A 26,923-nucleotide genomic window follows, 5' to 3' on the forward strand; every position below is an offset into this window, starting at 1 on the left:
CAGTAATCCATGATTTAAAAAAGGCTCATTTACAAGAACTAGGGTTATTGAATGAAGGTTTGCTTTAGATGTTTCCCACAATATTCTTGCATATTAATGGAACATGTATGATATTAGAAATATCTTGAACTCAAGGTATTAGCATTATGTATGATCTTACAAACATCATTCTTATACAGTATAGTAAAAGTCTGAAAAAGGCAACAATTTCAATGTACTTGAGGAGAATATAATTTAGATTTTAGACATCTTTGCTCCTGCAGCTCAGATTCTTTCATGAAACAATATAGGATGTTATCTAACATCGACAACTTCTAGAAACAAATCAAATAACATAATACACTTTAATTTACCAAAAAACAATGATTCCATATATATTACAATTAGAGTACTGCTATTTGTTACAAAGGACTTGTACAAGAGAAGAATGCATAAAAAAAGGATACTTCAGTATTTCACCAATCCGACCGACCATACCTAGGAGATTGGATCGTTATTATTTGTAAGTGTTATATGCTGCCCCGTAGATTTCTTGAGTTTATGATCAAACTTCTGTTATAACAATACACATTTTTCTTACTATAATAATCCATTACCTCTCTAGTACATAAATCATATTTTTGCCAGGCTTAGATAGAGTACTCCAGTAGTAGGTTGAGTAAATGATATCTGAAAACAAAGAATATTGCAAACCTATGTACAAAAGTATTGGGAGGAAAGAAAATAGTGAGATGAAACTAGGAACCAACGTCGAACCATGGTAGTATACTATGAAGAAGTTAGCACTTAATGCTACCATCATGCTTGTTACGGAGATAAATAATGTGACCAATCCACATATTAGCTTTAAAGGCAGTGATTTATAGAAGTCATACTCTCCATAACGCGAGACAAGAATAGACAAGAAAATCAATATCGCGGTCGCAGATGAGATGAATGCAGATGCATCTGATATTGCAAACACCAAGAATGATGTTTTATTCAAATAGTGTGGTTTTCCAGAGTCATCGGTACCGCCTGGTAAAGTAGTTGCAGCAGCAAACACTCCGGTAGCAATGACAGTTGAAATTAGCATGCAAGACTCGGCAGTTTTTTTCATCCACGACTCTGCGTTTTCTCTTAGTGTTTCATGCTCAATTGAGAATAGCTCTTGTGCAGTAAAGCCTTCAGAGTTTCTCATCTTTATCTGTGCAGGCAACATTATCTTCTTTACTTTCTGTCACATGAAAATGTATATATGTTAAGTAAAATACAGATATGTAAAAATTTTATATTGCTATTGACACAGTGGCAAACACCTACTCCATTAAGAGTTTTATTTATATAGTGGAATGGATAAGTGTGGAAGTAGCTAGCTTTTAATTTCTCAATAAAATGAATAAAAAAGGGTTGCATTGCATGTACCTCAAACCATAGTAACTCGACGCACATTTGAAAAGCAGCTCCAGAAACCAATTCAAGTTGACTTCGTGGTGCTAATTTTGCAGCCAAGTGCAATAAAGTGTTTCTGTCATCATCATTTTCATATGTCACAATGATACCCTTTATATGCCCTATTTGATGGACCAGATGGAATATACTAGCATGCCGATGCAATACAGCTATGTGTAATATAGTACGATTTTTGCTATCCACATCCCATATCAAGCTAGGATAAACACTAATAAGCTCTGATAAGAATTCAAAATTTCCAACTTCTGCAGCATCAAATATTAGTTGAGAAGGTTCATTAATGATTTCATTTAACTCCGGCTTTGATGAGTAGTGTTTTTCAAGAATCGTGGTCCAAAGAAATTTAACCAATTGGAAAACCACGTGATTTTTCATGCCTGCAATACGAAATATGGTTACTTGTTAATGAAACCAATGTAAAAGAATTTAAAAAATATAAAATGTAATGCAAGGGTTTACCAGGATTGGTCATTATGGGATTATGATCATGTTCAGGACAATGACAACCAGAATCCAAAGGCATTCGATTTTGAGCCAAGAGATGCAAAGCTGTCTCTTCATTCACATCACGTGCAAAAGCTAGTGCATTCCTATCTCTTACCATTTTTAAGGCTAAGTCTGCAATTGGAGAACATTATATTGATCAATATTTTTGCAAATGAGAAGTTCTGGAAATATCCCATGTTGTCTATGGTGGACCGATGATGGAAAATCGCTCATAACTTAGACAAAAAATGAAGTTGCCACCTTTAAATAGAAGTTTAGAGACCTCAAATTCATTATAGCTGAAACGGTGATCAAATCGGTGTTGATTGGACAAAGCCAATAGGAAACTAATATAAGTTGTGTATTAAGGCATTAATATTTGTTTGCGTTAGGGGGTTTGGTAGCTCAACTGGTTTGAGCTAAATGTTAAGGAGTTGGAGGTACTGAGTTCAAACCCAGACAAAAGAGTAAAGGGTTAATATTAATCTAACAACTAACTACTAACATTCTCCTTAAAAAAAAATTATTTGCCTTGTTTTTTGACCCTTCTCCGGTCAATTGGGCTACCGTCTCATTTGTGAAGACAATTAATATTAAAACTTGCACTTGAAAGGATTATCATTTGTTGATATACTTTCAAACCTTTTTCTTAAGAATTGTCACCTAATAGACCATATGAACTACTCAAAATTCTATAGTTAGAGCCCAGTTTAGTGATCGAATTGTTGAAATCTTCATAGTGGTTGATTTAGGGATCAGATTTTCTAACTAGTCCCTAAATCGGTCTCTCAATTAGTCGCTAAACTAATTAATTTGTGATCAATTTAAAGACCGATTTGCATAATAATGTTGCTAAACTATTAGTCTCTAATGTTAGCAAACAAATGACAATTTCAATCTCTCTAAATTAGTCACTTTAATTGAATTTCAACTTTCAGTAATACTTACCATAGATGCCAGTGTAGATACAAGCGAAGAACAATAATTCCCAGTCCTCATCTTCAAAACGATGTATTGTTTTATCATATAAATGCCATGTCATTTTGCATCTTCCTTGCAAAGCAGCATACTGAATAGGAGTATACCCCTTTCCACCCCTTTTTACAGGTAACAGTGAGTTCCTATCCAACATTAAGTCAACAATTTCCATGTTTCCAGCTGCAGCAGCAAAGCAAAAAGCAGTGTTTCCATTGACATCTTGCAATGCTATATCTTTGTCATCAAGCATCTTCAATAGTTCCTTCACAAAGTGAATTTGGTTTGCACCTGCAGCAATATGCAGTAGTGTAGGCCACCCATGTGCTATGGCAGCATTTTTTAGTTTATTCTCTTTGTCTAAGATGCGCTTTGCTGCTGCCCAGTTTCCGTTTAGAGCATGCTTGTGAATGGGAACGCAAAGCTTGAGAAACCTTTTCTTTGGATCATCACCTAAAACAAAAGTTCAATTCACAAGAAAACAAAGAAATTACATAATCATATATAAATAGATGTGTTCGGTTTCTCCATCATCCACAAATTTCATCTATTCATCTTACAATTTCTCTCATCTCATTTCCTTCATGTCTACTCTAGTACACACCAAAGTTAAGTTCCAGCATATAAAGAAGCCATTTCAAATGTTATTAATTCCAACAAAGACATTATCAGAGTTGGAGGAGTAGCTCAACCAATTTTTTTTATTTAGCCAGTGGCACTCGAAAGGTGTTGTGTATTTTATATGGCGACCCTTGCATCTTAAGCTTCTTGATAATGACATTGATGTACAAGACATGATTCAGTTAGAAGAAGGTGGGAAAGGACCGATGGATTGTTCAAGCAGAATAGATTATGGTTATGTTTGTTTATCTAAGTTGATGTGATTTTACTTGAGTATTCTTTTTATGATTTATCGTGTTTTTTCTGAATAAATTACATTTCGAATTTGTTTTGCCTCGTATATTAATATTTTTAATTAATTTACAAATAAACAATAATAATAAAAATACAATTTAACAACGCTTGGTCAGTGCACATGCCTCTACGCATGAGCCGGATTAGTCGTCCACCTTTGGTGGGTCGGAAACCGGTGCGAAAGCCAAAAAAAAAAAAGACAATTTAACAGTTAATTATATTAAAAGTGCAATGGTAATACAGTGTCCACAAAATTAAATAAAATACAAAATCAAGTACGAATGGTGGGCAACATTAGCACATTTTTTGTGAAAATGACCCGGTGAGCCAACATAGTACATATTTTCTTGACACTTTTTCAACATCACCCATTTCTGTCCTAATGTGATTACTATTAATTTGAGACGCCGTATATATTTTTGGATGTTCTGTCTATATATAGTGTCTTATGATTTGTGATTGATAAAAATAACTTGATTAATAAACTTAGTTGATTTGTTAAAAAAGAGACATAGAAAAACTCTTCTGGTTTCTATTCATTAATAGGCTTTGTAGATTTGGAACGGTGTCCGGTAACATAATATTGGTAAATCAATTTTGCAGAACATGGTGGAAGAAGAGAAATGCAGATATGCTAATTTTGCATAAGTACAAATTAATTTGAGAGAGAGGGAGAACCATACCTGTTTCCTCTAAAAACTCAAGATTAGGAGTGTCGTATAGAGCTGCTGCGGGTGCTTGTGGTGATACTGGAGGTGTAGGATTCACATTAGATGTTGTCACTTCCCTGTCAAAGAAAATATATATTTTGCAATTTTTAATCAATAAAATATTTCAACTAAGAAAACATAAATCAGTTTTTTGAACAAAATTGAATGTATGAAAATACTTAACTTGTCAAGCTCATCCCACATTTCCTTTGCCGTTTGACAACTTGAAATTCTCTTAAGATCATCTGGATTTATGGCACAATATAAAATATTTTCGGCTTTTGCTTCTTGTTCCATGTTCTTCATATCTTCATCATTGAATTCATCTTCAGATTTCAACTCTTCTTGACCATTTATTAATTTTTTTGGAATTTTTGGTCCATTTTTAATCACAAGCCAAAGTTTGTAGTCAACTGATTGTATAAATATCTTTGTACGCTCTTTCCATTCAGTACAGTTTGTACCATCGAAGTATGGTGGCTTTGAAATGGATCTCCCTTCAACGATGGTTGTGTCCATATTATTTTAATTGTGTTACCTGCAAATGATGGTATTGTTTCCTCATTAAGTCTAAGTTTTGTAACTTATTTTAATTGTGTTACCTGCAAACGATGCTTAACTCAAGGGCCAGGCCAGTAAATTACTCATGGATCAAGTGAAATCTAAAAGAGAAATGATAAGATAAAATATTATATACTGGCTTTAATCTAGAAACTTTAATTTAGAGTTTGTTGAGCGAATAAAATTGGATTTTAGAAAATGAAGAAATTTTTTAGTATAAAGTTTGTAGAGTTAATACCTTTGTTTTTAGCAAAAACCAAGAATATAACTTTTTCTTTTAACATCAAAGACAAACTTTATTTGATAGAAGTGAAAAAAGTACGAATAGTACTGAAGTTTAATAAAAATACTATAGGTTTAAAATGTATTTTTAAGGGAATTTTAAATAATTTTTAAAAGCATTTGTAATTTTGTAATAAGGGTAATTTAACATTTTATGTGATTAAAAATAGGGTTAATTAAGTTTTTTTTTTGAGGGAGGGTTAATTAAGTTTAGTCCCTATAAATATTCACAGTTTTGCTTTTAGTCCCTACAAAATAAAATCACACTTTTAAGTCTCTGTGACATTTTTCTTAAGCATTTTAGGGACCAAAATTGTTGATGGAAATTTTTTACAATGACTAAAAATGCTGATGGAAAATTTTTATAGGACTAAAAATGCTGATGGAAAATTTTATAGGGACTAAAAAATGTGATTTTATTTTGTAGGGGCTAAAAACGAAATTCTGAATATTTATAGGGACCATTTACTTAATTAACCCTTAAAAATAATATTTATACAAAATTAAATATACTAACATAAAAAAAATGAAAAAATTTACATTTCATTTTAAGATTTATTAATGAAATATGTAATTTCATATTAAATAAAAAAAATGTGAATGAAAATTAACTGACAAATTAACTTGGAAGAGTATATGGAAGACTTGTTAGATTAATTTTGTTGAAAAAATAAAATAAAGTGTTTGATTGTTAAGGACACTTCGAGACAAATTAATTACTCCAAGTTTTTATTTATAGAAAAAGAAGTTGAATGCATAAACAATGAGATTCATATAAACTAGAGGACTGAAAGATATAAAAAGTCCCTCTGAAAAACAAATATAAAAAGTTTGATCTCTGGCTAGTATTAATAAAAAAAAATTAATCTCTAAAATTTCAATAATTTATAAAATCAATTTCTAAAATTTAAAAGTTATTTCACTCTAAAAAATTAATCTCTAAAATTTCAATAATTTATATTTGCTTTTACAATAACACAACTTTTATTTTAGGGAAATGCTAATCAGTACTCTCATGACAATGGTTAAGGAAGCAAATATAGTAATCTCGTATTGGAAATTGTGCATTCAACTTCTCAAAAGTTTAAAAAGTTGTATTTTCAACTTAAAACTTTCTTTTCTTGGTTTTCTTAATTATTGTCCTAAGAGTATCGGTTAGCATAACCCTTTATTTTAATATCAAAATTCATATTTTTTTTAAAAATACACTTAAACAAGAAAGAAAAAACATACTCCCTCCGTCCCGGAATAACTGACCCATTTTCTACAAAAAAGTGTCCCAAAATAACTGACCCATTTCAATTTTCAATACAACTTTCATCATTCCCAATACAATATAACATTAAATAATACTACTTTTATCATTCCCAATACAATATATTCCACTTTCCCCTTTATTTATACACTTTTCTTAATCTGTGTGAAAAACGAAAGTAGGTCAATTATACCGGGACGGAGGTAGTACAAGTAAGTTCGCAGTACTTTGCGTGGCTAAGACACCGATGTGGATGTGGTAGATGCCCTACGTCTACATCCGTGTGGCTTAAACAGTAAAAACGACACTAGTTATACATTGCCTTAGCCATCAGAAGTCAGAACTAGCAGAATCGAAGGTTCTACTTTGCTAACTTTGAGATGAATTCAAAGACGTTATAAATAGCAGTCCATATATTTGAAGACTTTATAAGTAGCAGTCCATATTAGACACCAATCAAAATGGTACGGTGGGAACCATTCTGTATATATTTATATTATATAGTATTCTAGTATAACCAAAAATTTGCGGCTAAGATTTCAAGTTTCAACCCGACAAAGAAATGTTAAAGCAACCATACCTGGAGGAAATACGATAAAAGGACTTTAATTTTCTCCAGCACTAGTCTGTACAATTATGACAAACAATATGATCAGTATATGTACTTTTGACTTATGAGAAACATTGTAAAAAGTAAATTAATACAGTAATAAATAATATAAGTACAGGAAAATTACCCAGATTTTTATAGCAATAAATTACCCATTTTTTTTTCCTTCAAAAAAAAAAATATATTGAGATTGAAATCATAAAGGAATGGAAAATTAAGGGAAGAGTAAGGAAAGTGTTGAGTTTGAAGAATTATTGCTGATTGGAATTATATACACGCAACTAAAACGAGAAAGAGGAATTAGAGAAAAAAGAAGATTGTGATAAATGAAGGAGAGAAGAAGGGGGTAGTGTGGAAAAATGGTGCTTCCCTTTGGCCGATTTGGCATAAAAAAGTTAGAAATGCAAGTTAAGTATATAGTCAACAACCGACCATTATTATATCTTTCTATGCATTAGTGCTGTTTGTTCTAGAACTTTAGTTATTTACAGTAATTTTGTATTATGGAATATTTACAATAGCTGTAAGAAACCACTAAAAAAAAAGCATCTTTGCAAGAAGAAAGTTAACTGCATAATTAATTAATGAGAAATGATATTTGTACTAAAAAAAAGTTTTACAGATAATTATTTTCGAATATTTTAGAGGATATAAAGCCCGTTTGTTATAGCTTTTTTAAGAAAAAAATCACTTATTTTAAAAAAATAATAACTTTTAAGAGTTTTGCATCCGTTTGTTACAGCTTTTTAAAAAAATCAGAATCTAAAAAAAATCTAAAAACAACTTCAAATGAGAAGCTGTTAAGAGCAGCTTCTCAAAAAATAGATTTTTTTTAGAGGAGAGAGAAAATATTGTTTAAAAGATTGAGCTAATTTTGTAACAAAAAATCCCTTTTATATATAGATACATTAACTACTCAATGAACCTAAAAAAGGAATCTTTTCTTATATTTGAGACCGGAGGTAGTTGTATCCAAACAAACTAGATTATTTGTTTAAAAAAAGTGATTTTTATTACGGTAAACAAACGCAAAATAGATTCTGATTTTTCATAAAATCTCTAAAATATAATCTCAAAATTATTTTATGTCAAAATCACTTTTATTTTAATCCGTAACAAACGGGCCCATAAACTTTGTTTTTTAAGGTTTCAATAACAATTGGATAGGGGTTCAATTCTTGGCTCATACTTAGGAACAAAAATTGGTTGAAAAGGAAAACCTACCTTATGTGCTCTTAGGTTCTTCGACAGATATAAACACGGCTAAACAGTGGGGAAAATTTTGTACGAATATCATGTTACCAGACGAAAAACAATATTAGTCATTAAAATGGCCCAAATATATGTCTCAACAAAAATATAACAATAAGTGGGGATTTTTTTTGTGATATTATTTAAAAAAAAACAATTCCTCGATTGCTAAAAGAATTAAAGAATATTCTACGGACCACAAAAGGCCACACAAATTACCAATTGATATGAAGGACGACAATAGGCCACACTAGTTTCTAAGAAAATTAGTCAAAAACAATTTCAAACACAATAGATTCCACATGATCATCAAATAATTATAATTCATGAAGCATCTGTATTCATGAACACAACAAGAACAAAATACTAATTTTTCAACCGAAAGAAAGAACGTTTCATGAACACACTTCCACCACTAGTTTCTCTTTTCCTTCATTTTGTGCTGCTCTCAATGTTTTTCAATTTTCTTTTGGTGCAGCTATTGCAATTCCAAGCACTCAACGATTTGCCAATTCTAAATTCACCCTATGATGCGTGTCAGTTTAGGGATTTAAAATTGACTATCACTTTTTTTTACTCTACGCTCTTCTCGTGTGTCCTATTTTTTTTTTTTTTTTAAATACATTTTGCTCGGATTGTATAATCCGAACGCTATTTCGATTATATAATCTGAAACTTTCCTATGTATAATGCAAAGTCATAAAATTCCCTCATTTTCAACAGTTAGGTTTTCCTCAAAAACTTCTCTCTCACCACCTAGAATCTAAAAATCCAACATTGTGTGAGTAATTCTTAAAGAATTTTTGCTCAAAAGGATCACATGCCTTTTCGAACACCAAACACAAGGTATGGTAGCATTGCTTCGATTTAGTGTAATTTGGTTCCTTTTTATTCTTCTGGATGTTGAACTTGTTCGGATTATCGTTGGCCAGTAAAAATCCACTCTAAGGAATCTTCTTTTCCCATAGATTGAAAACCTATGTGGTTGAGAAATACTCATTGTTCATCTCAGTTTGAATGGATTTTGATTTTTTTTCTTTTAAGATTTGTTCTTCTGTTTTGTGTGGAAATGGAGGAAAAGCTTGCTTTGCTTTATAAGCTTTTGTTATGATTTTGCGTCTAATGCCCACACTAAAACCGTTCCAACCCACCTGCACCAATCAATGATCCATCTAAAACGACGACATTGATGGGCGAAATTGGATTGGATTTCTTCACCCGCACGACAGTGACTCTAACTTCCACATGCAATGGCTTCCAACTACAAATAGTTCAAAATCATTGTTGTATACTATTTTAAAATTATTCTTTCAGTCATATGGAAAAAAAACTTTTTCATTACCATTAGTGCAAAAGCATTGTTATATCACGTTTAAAAAATGCATGTTCTCTATGTCATACTTTTGACATCAATTTTATAACTACTAATAGTGTAAAATGAAATTTCAAAAGTAGATATTTTTTTCTTTGGTGTCTCATCAATAATTGTTCCACACAGAAATCGAACTCAGGTTTTCCAGAACGATTTATCTTTTGATGGAGTCCATCGACCATTTAAATTCAATCACTTGGTTAAAAGTAGATATTTATACCATACAAACAACTACGCTTTTCTTATAAATTGTTGCTCTTTTTCATTAACATTACCATGAAATAGGCGCAATGCCTTAGATTTAAAAACAATTAGACACATAATACATTCATCCATAATAACAATAAAATTTATTGTTTGACACAAACTTGATTCTTCTAGCGAATCATACGTTTACTCGGCCTAAATAAAGAACTACAAATGTAGGCAGAATACACTATATCAGACCATAGAGAAAACTGTAGACATATAAACAACGGTATCGGTAAAAATGCAAGAACAGAAATAAAATTAGGAACCCATTTCAAACCATGATAATATGTTATGTAGAAAGCACTACTAAATGCTATCATCATGCTGATTATAGACACAAATAACGCCACTAGTCCGGATATCAACTTCAAAGGCAATGACTTGAGAAAATCTTGCTCCGCATATCGCGAGATAAGGATGGATAGAAAGATCAAGATTGAAGTTGAAGACGAGATAAGTGCCATGGAGTCGGATAAAGCAAATACGAGGAATGCTGGTTTATCTAAATAATTAGGAGATTTTGTGTTATCATTGTTTCCACCTGGTAAGCTAAATGCAGCTGAAAATACTCCTGTAGCTATGAGAGTCGAAACAACCATACAAGAATTCGCTGTTTGCTTCATCCATGATTCTCCTTTTTGAAGCAATTCTGCATGTTCTTTCGTAAATAGTTCGCGAGGTGTCTTTCCTTCAGAATTTTTCATTTCAATCATATGTGGTTGCATGTTCTTCTTTACCTCCTGCGAAATCAATGACATATGTATTATTTATATGATTTGTATTTTTTTATATGAGATAGAAAAACATATATGTATACTATATATACCTCAAACCATGATAATTCGAGCATCATTTGTAAAGCTGCTCCCGAGACTATATTGAGCCGATCAGGCGGTGCTAACATTGCTGCAGAATGCAATAAATTATTCTCGCCATCATCCAGAAAACCATTTATGCAATCTTTCAAAGCCCTTATTTCATGTATCAAATTGAAGATACTAGCATGGCGGTTGAAAACAGCGATGTGAATAATGCTCTGACCCTTGTTACTGAGTTCCCATAACAAATTAGGATAAGTGCTCATAATGACAGATAGAAACTCAAAATTTCCAACTTCTGCAGCGATAATCGTTACTTGAGAAGGTGCTCTCATGACTTCCATCATCTCTGAGTCATCTAGGGTAAGAAACTTTTCCCAGATGCGTCGTATAAGCTTAAGCATTGGAGAATCTCTCATACCTGAATGTTTAATTAATATTACATGAATTGAATAAGATGTTAAATTAGTAGAATTGAATCAAAGATCAATGCAAAATAAATAATCTCATCTCTCAATCTATTAGGTTATTAATTAGTACTCATTAAATGTGTACACTACTATACTCGATTTATCTTTTGAAAACATCATTATATTTCTTAATTTGTGTGGAAAAATCTTAAACGATACCTCACTTTAAAACAGATGGAGAATATGTTTAGTCAAAAAAGTGAGTACATGTGAACTTACATAAATGCAGGAGATTTTTTCGATGCCCAAGACTTTGACAACCACAAACCGAATGTTTTCGAGCCAATAGATGTAAACCCGTCTCATTGCTATCACCTCCGCGAGCAAAAGCAAGTGCGTCTTTTTCTGTTAACATCTGTAGAGCTAAATCTGCACCATAATATCCAAATTATGTTGGATAATATTTATACTCTCTCTCGAATATATATGCAAATATAATTACTCTCTTCACTTTTATTTATAAGTAAAGATTTTTAGCAATGATGTGACAACACATCATTGAATTCATGTGTAACTACTTAAATGAATTTGAAGTTTCAATTTAGTATCATTAATTGTCACAAAAGTATTAATATGCTAAAAACTTGAAGTTTCAACTTTCAATTATTTTAAATTTACAAGTCAAATTTCTAATGTTTTGTTAGTTGCATTTCAAGAACTAGTGGTCGTGCAAACTTACCATAAAGTCCCGAGTTTATACAAGTGAGGAACACTATACTCCAATCGTTTTCCTCGAGTATTTCTTTACATTTAGGAAACAAATACCATGCCATCTCACTGTTTGCTTGTAAAACAGCCAAGTAAAGAGGAGTAACACCTTGTCCACCCCTAATTGATGGCAACAATTCATTCTTTTTCACCAATATCTCAGCAAGTTGAACATTTCCAACTGCTGCAGCAAAACACAAAGCAGTGTTTCCCGAGCAATCTTGCAATTCCAAATGATCACGGTGCATTAGTTTTACCAATTCCTCGACAAAGTGAACATGATTTGCTCCCGCTGCAATATGGAGTGCGGTTGCCCAGCCATTTGTTATGGCAGAAACCAGCAATGTTGGATCTTGGTCTATTATTTTTTTTACCTTCTTCCCAATCACCTTTTAGTGCTGCTTTGTGAAGGGGAACACATTGGTTTAGGTACCTTTTTTTATGTTCCTCTGCAATGAAATTGATTGAGGGATTGATTAACTCTTCAATATCTATGCAATTGATAAGAAAACTCATTTTAAGATGTCAAGATATAATGATCTATTATTGAGCAAAAACTATAGTGATCTATTTATATTAGAGAAAATTTGTTTTATTCTGTATGCATGACTCAAATGGTAAAAGGCTGCATAAATATTTGTTATATTTAGACGCAGATTCGAATACGCGGTTGCTCACTTCTCATCTCTTACTAGACTATATCTAAGAAAATCTTTTATATAAAAAATCATAATCTTAAAGATGATTTTGTGAGGTTAAATTAAATTCAAAATCTAAGATGCTTGTACTATACAATTTTGAGTTTCCTATCCTATTTTTTGTTAAGAAATCATCTTTGCTGCTCCTGCCCGTTTCAAGTTTAACACATATTCCATAACAAAAATGCTATTCATAGCGAGAGAAATGTTCCCGAATAATTGTTATTGGTTGTTTCACACCACTACCTGGGTGTTTTCCGGCAAATACGGGACTTAAAACATTCATGCTATATCTATTTACACTGTTTATAAGCTTAGTGAAATTTAGTGAAAAAGATTTCGCTATGTATAGCACCTCTCATTTCATAAAGTCGATTATAGCGCAATAATATTAACAAAATTTTCAATGTAACTGTATTTCAAATTTTAATAGTTGTATTTAGATTCAAAAGTCTTCTAAGTACAATTTAGATAGCAAAACACTGTAAAGATATTTAATATCTTTGGGACCTTTTTTCGACCCAAAAAGTTACCCTCTGTATGAGAAAATATTTGGCTAGATTTTAAAACGGGACAGAAGCTTACTAGTAGAAACTAAGTGGAGGAGAGGCTGTCTAAACTGGCTAGATTTGGAGGAGTCCTCTAAAGCCATTTCTCTGCAAAGGAAACAAATAATATCAATTTTTTCCAGTATCTTTAAAAAAAATCAGTTTTTTCCAGTAATTAAGTTTAATAAGCATGAGATGAACATCATCTTATTTATCCATGGTTTTTTGGAATCTTACATATTACAGTCTCCTATTTCCATTTAAGTTAAAAATTTACCCATATCCTATTTCGTGAAACTTCTCGCAATGTTTATTCGTTTGAAAATAGGAGTACTGATTAAGGGAAATGCTTCTTATAGAGAAACAGTACTGCTATTTCAAGCGAATAAAACATTGAGAGAAGTTTCACGAAGTAGTTGCACCTTTAGATCTTCTTTGATGGACAACACGGGTGGTTGGATGAAAAATAAAAATGTCCACTAAATTTGCAACTACAACTAACAACACAATCGTGATGCCTTTGCGTGAATTTGTTTCGTTATAAGAAGCATTTTCCATTCTTAAAAGTGACTTTGATTTCATTTGAGAGTGAGAACCATTTAAAAATAAAACATAACTCCCTTCAAGAAAATAAAACATATCTATTTATGAATATTTTCAAAATGACATTATTAACTATCATAAAATTAGGTTAAGTTTTTAGAGTGAAATATATTTTTAATACGTATAAAAAATTTCAGATTTAATCCCTACAAAAAGAAATTATCTTTTAGTCCACATTTCAATTTCATAGAGACTATTTCAAGACTAAAAATATCCATTTTTCATATTTTTTTTAAAATAAAGACTATTATTACAAATTACAATATTATGGAGGATCAAATTTCAATTCCATTTAATTTTAACAAAATATAAATACTAAAAATAGCTTTAAAAATAATATCGTTTTTAATTTATCCCATTAGACTGAAAATACTTTAGAAGTACCGAGATATAAGGTAAATCACTTGAAATCTATAAGAGTTATGAAACACTTCAGTCTGGGAATATCGAATAAACTAAAAAGCTCGTGATTTTATATGCACTAAATATATATTTAAACAATTCTCTTCTATTTAAAAAATAAATATAAATTTTATTATATTTGAAACAAGTGTCACAACACAAGTAGAGCTCTAAAGTGGGTGAGAAAAACACCAAAACATCCGTACAATAACTTGAGTATCATAAAGAGGGTGACGTTTAGTATGGGAAAGGACTCTTTTTTCCCATGATGGGAAAGTGTCATTTACAACCATAGATTTAATTGTATTTTAATTGGATGGTTGAGATTGAAGAAGTGATAATTGTTGTAACTTGTTGTTGGTCATTGTGTAAGAAAAATTCCGGCCCCACCAATTAATTAAATAATAATTTAGCATTTGTTTGTTTTAATTTTATTTTTTATGAATTCATGGGTTTATGTCAATTAGTGTTGGGCTTTTGTACAGTATCTTTCTCTACATCATCATCATCATCATTATCTTCATCGTGTGAAAAACTTGGTATACATTTATTTCTCTTTAAGAAAATTGGAAACCTAGTAAGCTTTCCTTCTTCTACTCTCCTCTTTCAAACTTTGATCAAACTCAATAAAATCACTCGTCATCCCCTGGCTACAATCATGTTAAATGGAACTGAGAATTTATAATATAAATCTAAAATAACATAATCCTAGAAGTTCAATATTTGATTTCAATGAGAATTTTTTTCAAGAACAACCCAGAAAATTTGTATAAAATTAAGATCCAAAACCACACAAAAAAATATGTGCATGTCATCACCCACATCTTGTTGAATTTGCCATTGTTCTTAGCGACAACAAGTGACAATTTAGCACCAAAACCCATTCCTTTTTTTTGTTCCCTTTTTCTTTTTTTCTTTTATAATTAGGTCAGAATGTAAAAGAAAGAGCAAGATTTTGATTTTGGGTTTGTTCTACAAAGCTTTTTTTTTTTATAACCTGAAGAAAATGAAAAATATAGCTTAATCAACGAGTTCTTGTCGGAAAAAAAAATTCTGGGCAACTCAAATTCAAGAAGCACTTATTCTTCAACAACTTTACTCAATTTGGGAAAGTGAGAGACAAAGGGAAGAGAAGGATTTGGAATCAGAGAAAGGAATTAGGTATTGATGGTAATTTAAATACAGTTATTTTACTTTCATTTCTTGTTTTCATCTTTGATTTTGTAATTATTTGAAACATTATCATACCCACATTTTTTCCAGATTGTGTTCGCCGATGAAGGAAAAAATCCATAATGAAAGAGAGGAGAGACAGAAACTAGAATAAAAGAAAAGACTATGTTGTGAGAAAATGGGAGGGGGTGCAGTAGTAATGTTACAAACATTAAAAAACTAAACTCAGGTTTTTTTTTAACTTGTTGCAACTGCCAGCTGTCCACGGGAAAAGGAACTTTCCCATGGTGGGAAAAAAGTCTCTTTTCCCATACTAAACGGCACCCATAAAGAGAGTATTTTAGACTTTTAGTGACTCATGAGGATAGTGGTGGTGGTGACTGGTGTGTGACTTTGTTGGCGTGAGAGATAGTTGTATTTGTATAGTATATTTTTTGGACAAAAATAATATTAAAGTGGTAAAATGAATGACCGGTGTTATAAAAGATAATGAAAATGGTCTAAAAGTAAATTCTGCAGTAGTATATACTCCAATAATTCGCATATACTTACATAGTAATCATTTTAAATTTGCACTGCCTTGAGTCTCAACCAAAAGTGGTCCACTCCAATTAATCATTCATCTGTAATGTAATGTAATGCATAAATAAGAGTCCACCAAATGGTTAGTTGTGACTTACTATCATTATGGAATCTTCTGACTCAGACCAATTAGATCCATATAAATATTCAATCACGTGCTTTTGAGAAAGGGTTAGGTTAACAGGACACTTGTTAAAAAATATTCTTTTTATTTTTTAGTTAAAAATAATTGTTGTTATTTATTTTCAAAAATAAAAACACTGCCAAAAATAGAATATAATATTTTTTTAATGGTTTGCAGTTTACAATTAAAAGTAAAAAGTAAAAAAAACCTGAAACCAATCATTCATAACATAAATTCCTACTAAATATGGATAAGATCTATTTGTATCTGAAAGCAGCTAGATTTCTTCCTAAGTGGTCTTCATTACTCTTGTTTTTCCTCTATTTTCAGCATAAAGTTTTTCTTTCTACTTTTCTTGAAAATACAAAACAAGCATTTTAACTGAATTTCAAGGTTAATTTAGAAACATTTTTTTTTTACAACTGAGAAACTATATATCAGCTAGATGACTGGAAAAGCGTTTGATAGAAATATGACAAGTGTACCAAAACTATCGAAGTAGTAATAAATATCGATCCACAAGGACTGTGTTAATTTCAATTCTAGCAAACGTGTTATACGTTAGGATGTGTAAAGTTTGTATTGTTTGCCCTAGGCAGAAAAGAGTTTGGTTTTATCAGACTTAATTAAATTGGACAAAGTGTGAGAGAAAATTATATTGAGATGAATGATTAAGCCGGTGAATCCGCTATTGCTTTATATGAAAAGTCTACCTCTCTTACTCTCAATTACTACTCAATCTTTACGATAAATTAACTAAGTGGTTTTGATCAATCTCTTGACTCAAAACCCTTTCCTAAGTTATAACCCTATTAATCTCTTAACTAGATTGAAGAACCGTGGAAGCGATGTTGGAACGTTAATTCATATATCATAACTCTCAATTTCCTATCTCTAGGTTCCTAATGTTGAGTTAAACAAAACTACTATATCAGGATTAAAAGTTAGGGCTAGTAGTCATTCAATTCCTATGATCAATTCATATGATTGCAAGAAGCTCGGGCTAGTAGTCATACAAAACAATAACATGAAAAGCAATAAACACAAGTAATTCTGAATAAAGACTAAATAGCATTGATTATAGAGAGAGTTCAACTACAAAGTCATAAATTACAATAGTTTCATCATGGCTTAATCAAACTAAGAGTTTAGCTACTCATAACTAAACAATCATAAGCATAAACAAGAGAAAACATACATAAATCTAACCAACGGAAAGTTGGTATGAGATTCAGGGCTCGTTCTTCGGTCTCCTGCAGTTACGTCCTCGTTCTTCGATGTTTAATTATTGAGGTGTGAGGTAAAATTAGGAAAGGAACTGTCTGTAATACTGATGGGCTTGACTGGCTGTAGTGGATAGATACAAAAAAGTTAAAACTGGGACTGGGCTGGTGTGGCTATTGCCACACGAAGGTTGCTTTTCTGACAAGGAATACTTCCAATTGACACATGGAAATGACCTTTATGCCCCTGCGGTAGTTAACAACCGCTGGGAAACACGCCGGTCGTTAACTACCGCTGGGAACACGCCGGTCGTTAACTACCGCTGAGTTCTAGCGGTTGTTAACTACCGCTGTGTTCGTGATATATTCCAGACAGTAGACATATTCCACACACTCCCTCCATCATCACTCAGCTTCTCAAAGTTTCACTCTCCCCCTCTAGAAAAACTCTACCAAATCATCCAAAATTTCTTCCACTAAATCACAAGTAAGTTATCACTTATGCTATTGTCATACATTTTAGTTAGTATATGTGTTTATATGTTTATAATTTTAGTTGTTGTTTAATTATTAAATTTTGAATATTTGTTTTTAATATAGTTATGTTGTAGATCTGAAATGCTATTAACATATTTTATGAATAACTGTTATAATGAAGTTATATTGCTTAAATTTATCATTTTTTTTCGAATTTTATAAATTTTTTAGGGTTTGGATATTTGTTTTTAATATAGTTATGTTGTATATCTGAAATGATATTAACATATATTATAAATACATGTTATAATGAAGTTATATTGATTGAATTTATAATTTTTTTACGAATTTTATAAATTTTTTAGGGTTTGTTTAGGATTTTTAGGGTTTATGTCAAATTTTAACTACAAGTGTTTGAATGAGTTTTTCATTGATTATTTTTAATTTCTATGTGTGTAGATTTGAAACAATGGCCGGGTGGATCGACGTTCATGCAGAATTCAACGGCGGAGAACCTCAGAGGTTGAAGGTTCGGTGCCTTGATGTAACGTTAAGAGGTCTCAAGGATCAATTGAATGAATTCAACCAAGGAGTCAACCCCAGAGACACAAGGAGGGTGCAAAACGTCCGGTATAAATGTCCGACGCTCGACTAGGGGAGGATATCATTCACTTGGGTGGAGTTAAAAATGACGAAAACGTGACGAGCATGTTTTGGGAGCACACCAAGTTCCAGTGGATCGATATGCGAGTGACGTTGCTGAGATCAACTGAAGATATCATCAACAACTTGATTCCGCCAGAAGATCGTCTTTAGTTTGGGTAAGGTGCATTCCAACTACAACAATTGTCTTACCTCTGAAATGGGGTAATTCAAACTTTCCAAACGGCGAGGACTCAAGCATTTCGCTCCGCATTTATGTTTTTCCTTTGAAAAGATTAAATTTTTGTTAGGCTTGCTTAGATGATGGTATTAAGTGTCAAGGAATGGACCTCATTTCGTTGGCACTTGAATACCATCATCTAAATCAAGCCTGCCAAAAATTTATTCTTTTCAAAGGAAAGCATGAATGCGGAGCGAAATGCTTGAGTCCTCGCCGTTTGGCAAGTTTGAATTTACACCATTTCAGAGGTAAGACAATTGTTGTAGTTGGAATGCACATTCCAACTGCAACAATTGTCTTACACTGGATGGGGCAATTCAAACTTGTTAATCGGCAGGACTCCAACATTCGATGAGCATCTTGAACGATGGTATTCAAGTGTCAAGGAATGGACCTCATTTCGTTGGCACTTGAATACCATCGTTCGAGATGACCATCGAACGTTGGAGTCCTGCTGCTTAGCAAGTTTGAATTTGCCCCATTCAGTGGTAAGATAATTGTTGCAGTTGGAAGGTACATTCCGGAATGTAATGTAATTGTTGACATAAATGTCGTTTATGTAATGTAACGAAACCTCTATCGCAATATATATTCGAATTCACTCTATCACAATATTTATTCGAATTCACGCTATCGCAATATTTCAAATAACATAAAATAATTTCTAAACAATTCTTCTAAAATTTTCATCTAATAATACCTAAACATATTCATCCAATATTTAACAGGAACATGGTAAAATTAAAACGAAAGAAATAATATAAAACGAACGTACGTATATGTCATATAAATAGGAAAATGTATCGAACATGTCATAATAACACATCATGATCATCATAGTCAAAAAAATACAAAAAAAAAATCCTAATACTAATCAGCCCTGCCTACCCTGCCTCTGCTGCCCCCTGCGCCGCCTGGAAATCTGATAAGCAAGGACGGGCTCAGTAGCACTAACTATCCGCAGGACCTCCTGGACAACCTCCTCTTTGGTCATCTCGCCATGCCTGGCCGCAATATCTCGGGCTATGTGATCCATATCCCGGACGATGGTCAGTGTGTCAGGCATCTCCCTAGCATGCTCCTCCTCAATCAGCTGCTCCACATTCGCTGGCCTGGGAGGGGATCCCTCATCAGGTGGGAGAATGCGAGGGTGAGAGACTGTGGCATACCAAGCCATGTAGCCAGGAACATGATGCCATGGTGTCTGACACCCATCTATCCAACCACCTACTAACCATGCAGCAGCGTCCATCAACACGGTAGTCAGCATCTGTGTAGGCACCTGAGGGACAGCTGAAGGATGTCTGGGAATGTCCTGCACAAAGGAGAACTGCCTCTTCACCCGCTCAAGTAAATGACGGTACACCCTCTCCTTCCCGCACATGAGCCATCTAGAGTAAGTGCATAGCATCTGAAATGGGTGGACGTCTCTGCGATCACCATAGGTAGAAAACCTGACGTCATCCACCTCCATGCGATCCATGCGTGATAGGTAATGGTGCACACTCGTATGGCCTTTGGTAGTGAGCCATCTCCCAGCACATGGTGTCCGCGGGTCCCAATCCGGGTTACGCCTCCTTGGGTAAGGACCTGGCAAATGCTCCAAAATCCATCCCTGCAACAAAATAAATAATAGTCTAACATTATAAATAATAGTCTAACAAAATAAATAATAGTCTAACAAAATAAATTACTCGAGTTAAATATTCAATAAATCTAAAACATTATAAAATAGTCTAACATGATAATAAAATTTATAAAATAAATTCATAAAGAAATTAAGATAAATATTACCATCAAAAGAGGCACAGAGCCAGCCATCGTTCTGTTATTCAAGATAACAGAATCATCCAGATAATCATAGAGGTAGGCTAAGGTCATCCCTCCCCACGACCACTTCCCAATCGCCCCCAAGTCCGCCATGCAATCCATATATATCAAGTCGATGTGTCTGTTCGTTTTGTTACTGAACAGCGCACAACCGACAAGTTATAAAAGGAAACTCCTCACACAGCACACCCTCCTCTTGGCTCTCTCCTGCATCTCCTCCCTCGACTGTGGACGCTCAAGCCGTCTAGCCTCAGTCAGGTGCTCCTCATAAACCCGCTTCAGTGCGGGATAACTGATATGACCCGGAGATTCCTCCCTAACCTGATCTCTAGCATCAACATCTGACATGCCCAAAAGCCTGGTCATCATATCAATCGATCGGTCCCGATCCATCGACTCATCGTGCTCCAACATACGGCCGTAAATAGGAATGTGCAGAAGATTATGCACATCGTCCAGAGTGATCGTCATCTCCCCCACATGTAGATGACAACTACTCGTCTCCGTATGCCACCTCTCGCACAGAGCACGTATCATCGCATGGGTCACAGTCGCATACCCAACGTGTATCAAACCAAGTAGGCCATACCCCTCCACAGGCTCCCAAAACCATCTCAAAGCCTCCTCCGGCTTATCAAGCTCGATCAACCTCTTCCCTGCGTTTACGCACTTATAACCCGCTTGATCATGCCACATCTGAAATTCAAGTTAAATAAGACATTGTCACTATTTTAAATGATTCAAAAACTTACGCTACATTATAAATAAAACACTTACGCTACGTTATATTAATTAATTAAATCACTTACGCTACGTTATATTAATTAATTAAACAACTTACGCTACGTTATATTAATTAATTAAACAACTTACGCTACGTTATATTAATTAATTAAACAACTTACGCTACGTTATATTAATTAATTAAATCACTTACGCTACGTTATATTAATTAATTAAACATTTAAAGAATTTTAAACAATTTAAACACTTACATTATTGTGGTTCACCCAAAGAGGGTTCGCCACGTGTCTCGCGTAGTCGGACAACAATGCCAAGGTCTGAGGTCCTCCAGGAAAGGGAGCCTCTCCAGCAGGATAGGGCGGTATCCACCGAGCACGACCACCTCGTCGTGGCCGAGGCTGACGCTCAGGCTCACCCTCGGGAATAACATTATGTGCCTCCATATAATCTGCCACTACATCCTCTGGCACCCCGTCATCATCTCCCATCTCCTCATCATGTGCCTCGGCCTCCGGCGGCGGCTGATAAAACATCCTCTCCTCCTCCATCCGATCATATCCAGCAAAACCCTCATCCGCATACCCAGCATAATCATGCGCTGGTGTCGGATCAACCACCTGGGAGGAGTCATCCACATGTGCATGTGACTGTGAGCCCTCTCCATGAATCCTCGAGTCCCTGCGCTTCCGAGGCTTAGGGACATACGGGTCATCAGCCCTCCTTTCTCTCCGAGCACTAGCGGTACTCGCCTCTTTACCTCTCCGCATCCTATCCTCTCTAATAACCCGCTGCTGCTCATCCGTATCCCTAGCCATAAATTTTAAAAAAACATATATTAATATTAGTTCTATCAATTTAAAGAATGCATGTACTTCAAAGAAAATTTACAAGTACACATACACATATTTTAAAACATCTCATATTTACACATACACATAGTTAATAATATATTGAATCCGTAACAGAACATTGTACATATACATGCATTACTCAGAGTAGTTTTAAGTTCTTTATAAAAATAACTAATAACCAACACTTACGCTAATCTCAATTCATAGCCAACTCATAAATAACTCATAACCAACACCAATACTAATCGCAATTCATAACCATAATACCAGATACATATATACATTATTAAATTTAACATATTTGGAAAAAAAAAATCACAAAAAAAGCAAGATTATTTCACTTAGGCATTTCATCAAACACCTTAAGTGCATTTTAAAATACTAGCACAATTAGTGTTATTTCAACATCAAATTCAACTACATTGAACATAAACCTACTCTAAACAACAATGTCAGCATAACCAAGCCTAAACAACATCTAATTCTATCATAATTTCCAATTTTCATACCTAACCTAAACCTAACCTAAACCCTAAACGTTTTGCTAAAATTATGAAAACTAACAACCTAAACAGCCTACATTACATGTAAATAGGAAGAAAGGTACTTACTTGTTAATTACTTGAAGAAAATTGCCTCAAATCCGTGCAATTGAAGTTGGGGTGAAGTTGGTTTTGGGTTGGTTTTGTGTTGTTTTGAAGTTGAACCAGAAACTGGAAGCTGTTTGCGTTCTTAACATACAGAACTCGGCGGTTGTTAACTACCGCTGGAACTCAGCGGTTGTTAACAACCGGCGTGTTTACCAGCGGTTGTTAACTACCGCCAGGGGTATTAAGGTCATTTTCATGTGTCAATTGGAAGTATTCCTTGTCCAAAAAGCAACTTTCTTGCCACACCCTGCCTTGAACAGGTCCGCCCCTGATACCAGCCGCCTTCGAGGACAAGCACTACCACCACATGATATTTCTTTGGTGTGAAGATTATTTTGATACCACTCTGATTGCAACATCCTCTAATCCATGCAATATCATCTCAATTGTAAAACATTAACTATTTATTTTACGTAAATACATGTATTTCGGTCATTATGCTGAAATTATATAAATTAATTGTTTAATGACTTATATTTTTGTGTTTAATAAAGTAGTTAAATACCTAATGAAATTCATATGAAAAAAGTGGTTAACAGTACATATTTTTATGATTAACAAAGTTGTAAAATTTGTTAATGACACAACTTAAATTTTATATTAGAGAAACCATTCTCTTTATTTAATTTATTTTATTTTTCAAAAATACAAAATGAAAAAAAAAAAGTAACAAAAAAAACACTATTCAACGTATAAAAAGTGAACAGTGCAGATGCCACGCACTCTTGTCACAAAAAGTGTGTTTATATAGCAAACTTATTTAATTTGAAACCCCCATTATATTTTGAGAAATGATATTTGTACAATTATTTTATGACAACTTTTGTACAACTTTCTCTCTCATACTCACATGATGTACTTATCTTCTCTCTTCTTTTTTCTCTCTCTATTGTTTTTGACCAATGACAAGAAAGGAAAGTAAGGTTATCACAAAGGTTAATTGTCATCAAATGGTTGTCAAAATATCATTACTCTTATATTTTTCTATGACCAAGATGAAATATGATTCTCCGGTCCTTTTTTCTTTGTGATAAGCAATATTTTATATCGAAACGTGGAGTACAAATATTACTCAAAACATCAAAGTAAAATATATATATATATATATATATATATATATATATATATATATATATATATATATATTTGAGAGAATATCCAAGTAAAATATTAAGAGGTTATAGATTTTAGACATTGATTCTAAGAGGTCAGAATAATTTCAGTTAGTGTTAGTTGGTTACTTAGGAGTGGTTAAGTGTTAGTTGCTTCTCTCAAAAAAGTGTTAGTTGCTATAATTAGACTCTATAAATAGGACTAATGTGTATCTGGTTTAATTTAGTATCTTTTGTCAATCAATATTTTTTTTTTGGTTACATGAGAAAAGAAAAAGAAGAAAAAAGAAAAGAAAAAAAGGGATTACATCCTTACAAAGGACACCCCAAGAGCATCAGCTAGCAAAGCTAATGACAAACTAGAAGGAGGCGTTTGGAGCATAATTAAAGGATCTACGTTATTAGCTCCCAACTTTGCTAGCACATCTGCACAAGCATTCCCTTCGCGAAGGGTGTGATGAAGCGATATTGACCAATCTTTTGCCATGAAATCTCTAATAATCTCTAGCTCATTCGAATAATGATGAAACTGAGATGTTCCCTCTGTGACAAGTTGAACCACATGCAAGGAATCTGAGAAACACATTACTTTCCTATATCCAACCTGCCAACACAGTCTGATGCCCACTAAAAGTGCTTGTATTTCTGCATGGAGAATATTAGATAAACCTACACTCCCATAGAAACCAAATTGAAATGTTCCATCATGGTTACGCACCAAGCCACCAAACCCTGCCTTCCCTGGATTAGTAAGAGCACTTCCATCGACATTGAGAATCATGACATCCTCATCCCCTTTATTCCAACACACCTCACGAATTGCTCGAGTGGAGTGGGAGGTTGGATTTTCAAACGCCTGTTTGGAAACATGTAGCTGAGGTTGGATTTTGTCAATCAATATGCTGCTAAGTTCTCTACCTCTTTTATGAGTACGATTTTTGGCCGTCTCATCCCATGATTCTCCACTTTTTACATTAAAACGTAGTATTCTAACTCGATATATCAAATGAAAGTCTTAAGAGTAAAAAACATTAGACATTCTAAAAATACACAATAAAAAAATGTCAATTCAAATTCATCCCATCCTTGATATAAACCAACCGAAAGATAAAGATTTTAGTTACCTTAGCCAAAATAATTAAATGATTTGCGTGTTAATAATATGAATTCATAGAGAAGCAAAAGAACACATAAAGACTACGGTTCCAATAGATTATAAAGTCTTAAATAATCTTCTTACTTACTAAAGCTTAACCCCTAAAGCTAACCCTAACCCTAATAGTTTCTCCCCATTTTTCCCTCCAATTTTCTAAGTCATTGGATCTTGCACATTTAGGCGCCATTCAATTTTAGCCATTGATCATATTTCATATTTATCTCTTCTATTTTCCGAAACAACTATTTCATATTTATCTCTTCTATTTTACGAAACAACTATTTCATATTTATCTCTACTTCCGAAACAAATTGGCCCTACAACTATTTCATATTTATCTATAACCCTATTTTTCCGAAACAACTATTTCATATTTATCTCTTCTGTTTTCCGAAACAACTATTTCATATTTATCTATAGCCCTATTTTTCTGAAACAACTAAAGCTAACCCTAACCCTAATATTCCCCCCCCCCCCCCCCATCCATTTTTCCCTCAACTTTTCTAAGCCATTGGATCTTGCACATTTAGGCGACATTCAATTTTAGCCATTAATCATATTTCATATTTATCTCTTCTATTTTCCGAAACAACTATTTCATATTTATCTCTTCTAATTTCCGAAACAACTATTTCATATTTATCTCTTCTTTTTTCCGAAACAATTATTTCATATTTATCTCTTCTATTTTCCGAAACAACTATTTCATATTTATCTCTACTTCCGAAACAAATTGGCCCTACAACTATTTCATATTTATCTATAGCCCTATTTTTCCGAAACAACTATTTCATATTTATCTATAGCCCTATTTTTCCGAAACAACTAAAGCTAACCCTAACCGTAATATTTTCCCCCCATTTTCCCTCAACTTTTCTACACCATTGGATCTTGCACATTTAGGCGACATTCAATTTTAGCCATTGATCATATTTCATATTTATCTCTTATATTTTCCGAAACAACTATTTCATATTTATCTCTTCTATTTTCCGAAACAACTATTTCATATTTATCTCTTCTATTTTCCGAAAGAACTATTTCATATTTATCTCTACTTTCGAAACAAATTGGCCCTACAACTATTTCATATTTATCTATAGCCCTATTTTTCCGAAACAACTATTTCATATTTATCTCTTCTGTTTTCCGAAACAACTATTTCATATTTATCTATAGCCTTATTTTTCTGAAACAACTAAAGCTAATCCTAACCCTAATATTTTCCCCCCATTTTTCCCTCACTTTTCTAAGCCATTGGATCTTGCACATTTAGGCGCCATTCAATTTTAGTCATTGATCATATTTCATATTTATCTCTTCTATTTGCGGAAACAAGTATTTCATATTTATCTCTTCTATTTTCCGAAACAAGTATTTCATATTTATCTCTTCTATTTTCCGAAACAACTATTTCATATTTATCTCTTCTATTTTCCGAAACAACTATTTCATATTTATCTCTACTTCCGAAACAAATTAGCCGTACAACTATTTCATATTTATCTATAGCCCTATTTTTCCAAAACAACTATTTCATATATATCTCTTCTGTTTTCCGAAACAACTATTTCATCTTTATCTTTATATTATTAAAGTTATCACGGAAGCATAATTTAGCCCTAATTTTAACCTAAACCCTAGGGATTAAATTTCCTGTTTTAACCCTAATAATTTTGTACTCATCTTCTCTGTCAACAATCACAACAAAATACCCTAATAAAATACCCTAATATTTCTCCTTCACACG

At 33.1% G+C, this 26,923-nt stretch overlaps 3 protein-coding genes across 3 annotated transcripts; all 3 read right to left on the reverse strand.

Moving 5' to 3' along the window:
* Positions 1-312: 312 nt before the first annotated feature.
* LOC146945642 (uncharacterized) lies at positions 313-7,660 on the reverse strand. Its single transcript, XM_085743952.1, has 8 exons — positions 7,374-7,660; positions 7,217-7,262; positions 4,723-5,076; positions 4,512-4,615; positions 2,887-3,366; positions 1,912-2,070; positions 1,405-1,829; positions 313-1,216 (listed from the first exon to the last, which is right to left on the reverse strand). The coding sequence occupies exons 3-8, from the start codon at positions 5,055-5,057 to the stop codon at positions 593-595; spliced, it is 2,127 nt and encodes a 708-aa protein (XP_085600078.1). The 5' UTR covers positions 5,058-5,076; positions 7,217-7,262; positions 7,374-7,660; the 3' UTR covers positions 313-592.
* Positions 7,661-10,169: 2,509 nt separating this feature from the next.
* On the reverse strand, positions 10,170-16,199 carry LOC146945643 (uncharacterized). The gene is made up of 6 exons (XM_085743936.1): positions 16,094-16,199; positions 13,401-13,471; positions 12,089-12,566; positions 11,629-11,778; positions 10,948-11,360; positions 10,170-10,861 (listed from the first exon to the last, which is right to left on the reverse strand). The coding sequence occupies exons 3-6, from the start codon at positions 12,363-12,365 to the stop codon at positions 10,247-10,249; spliced, it is 1,455 nt and encodes a 484-aa protein (XP_085600062.1). The 5' UTR covers positions 12,366-12,566; positions 13,401-13,471; positions 16,094-16,199; the 3' UTR covers positions 10,170-10,246.
* Positions 16,200-19,704: 3,505 nt separating this feature from the next.
* On the reverse strand, positions 19,705-22,219 carry LOC146945644 (uncharacterized). Its single transcript, XM_085748082.1, has 3 exons — positions 21,656-22,219; positions 20,850-21,356; positions 19,705-20,445 (listed from the first exon to the last, which is right to left on the reverse strand). Exons 1-3 carry the CDS (start codon positions 22,217-22,219, stop codon positions 19,705-19,707), a joined length of 1,812 nt encoding a protein of 603 aa, XP_085604208.1.
* Between the last annotated feature and the right edge of the window lie 4,704 nt (positions 22,220-26,923).

Source organism: Medicago sativa, chromosome 2 (assembly GCF_051527215.1).
Source record: "Medicago sativa cultivar Bolivia chromosome 2, Bolivia_mono, whole genome shotgun sequence".
NCBI classification, from domain to species: Eukaryota; Viridiplantae; Streptophyta; class Magnoliopsida; order Fabales; family Fabaceae; genus Medicago; species Medicago sativa.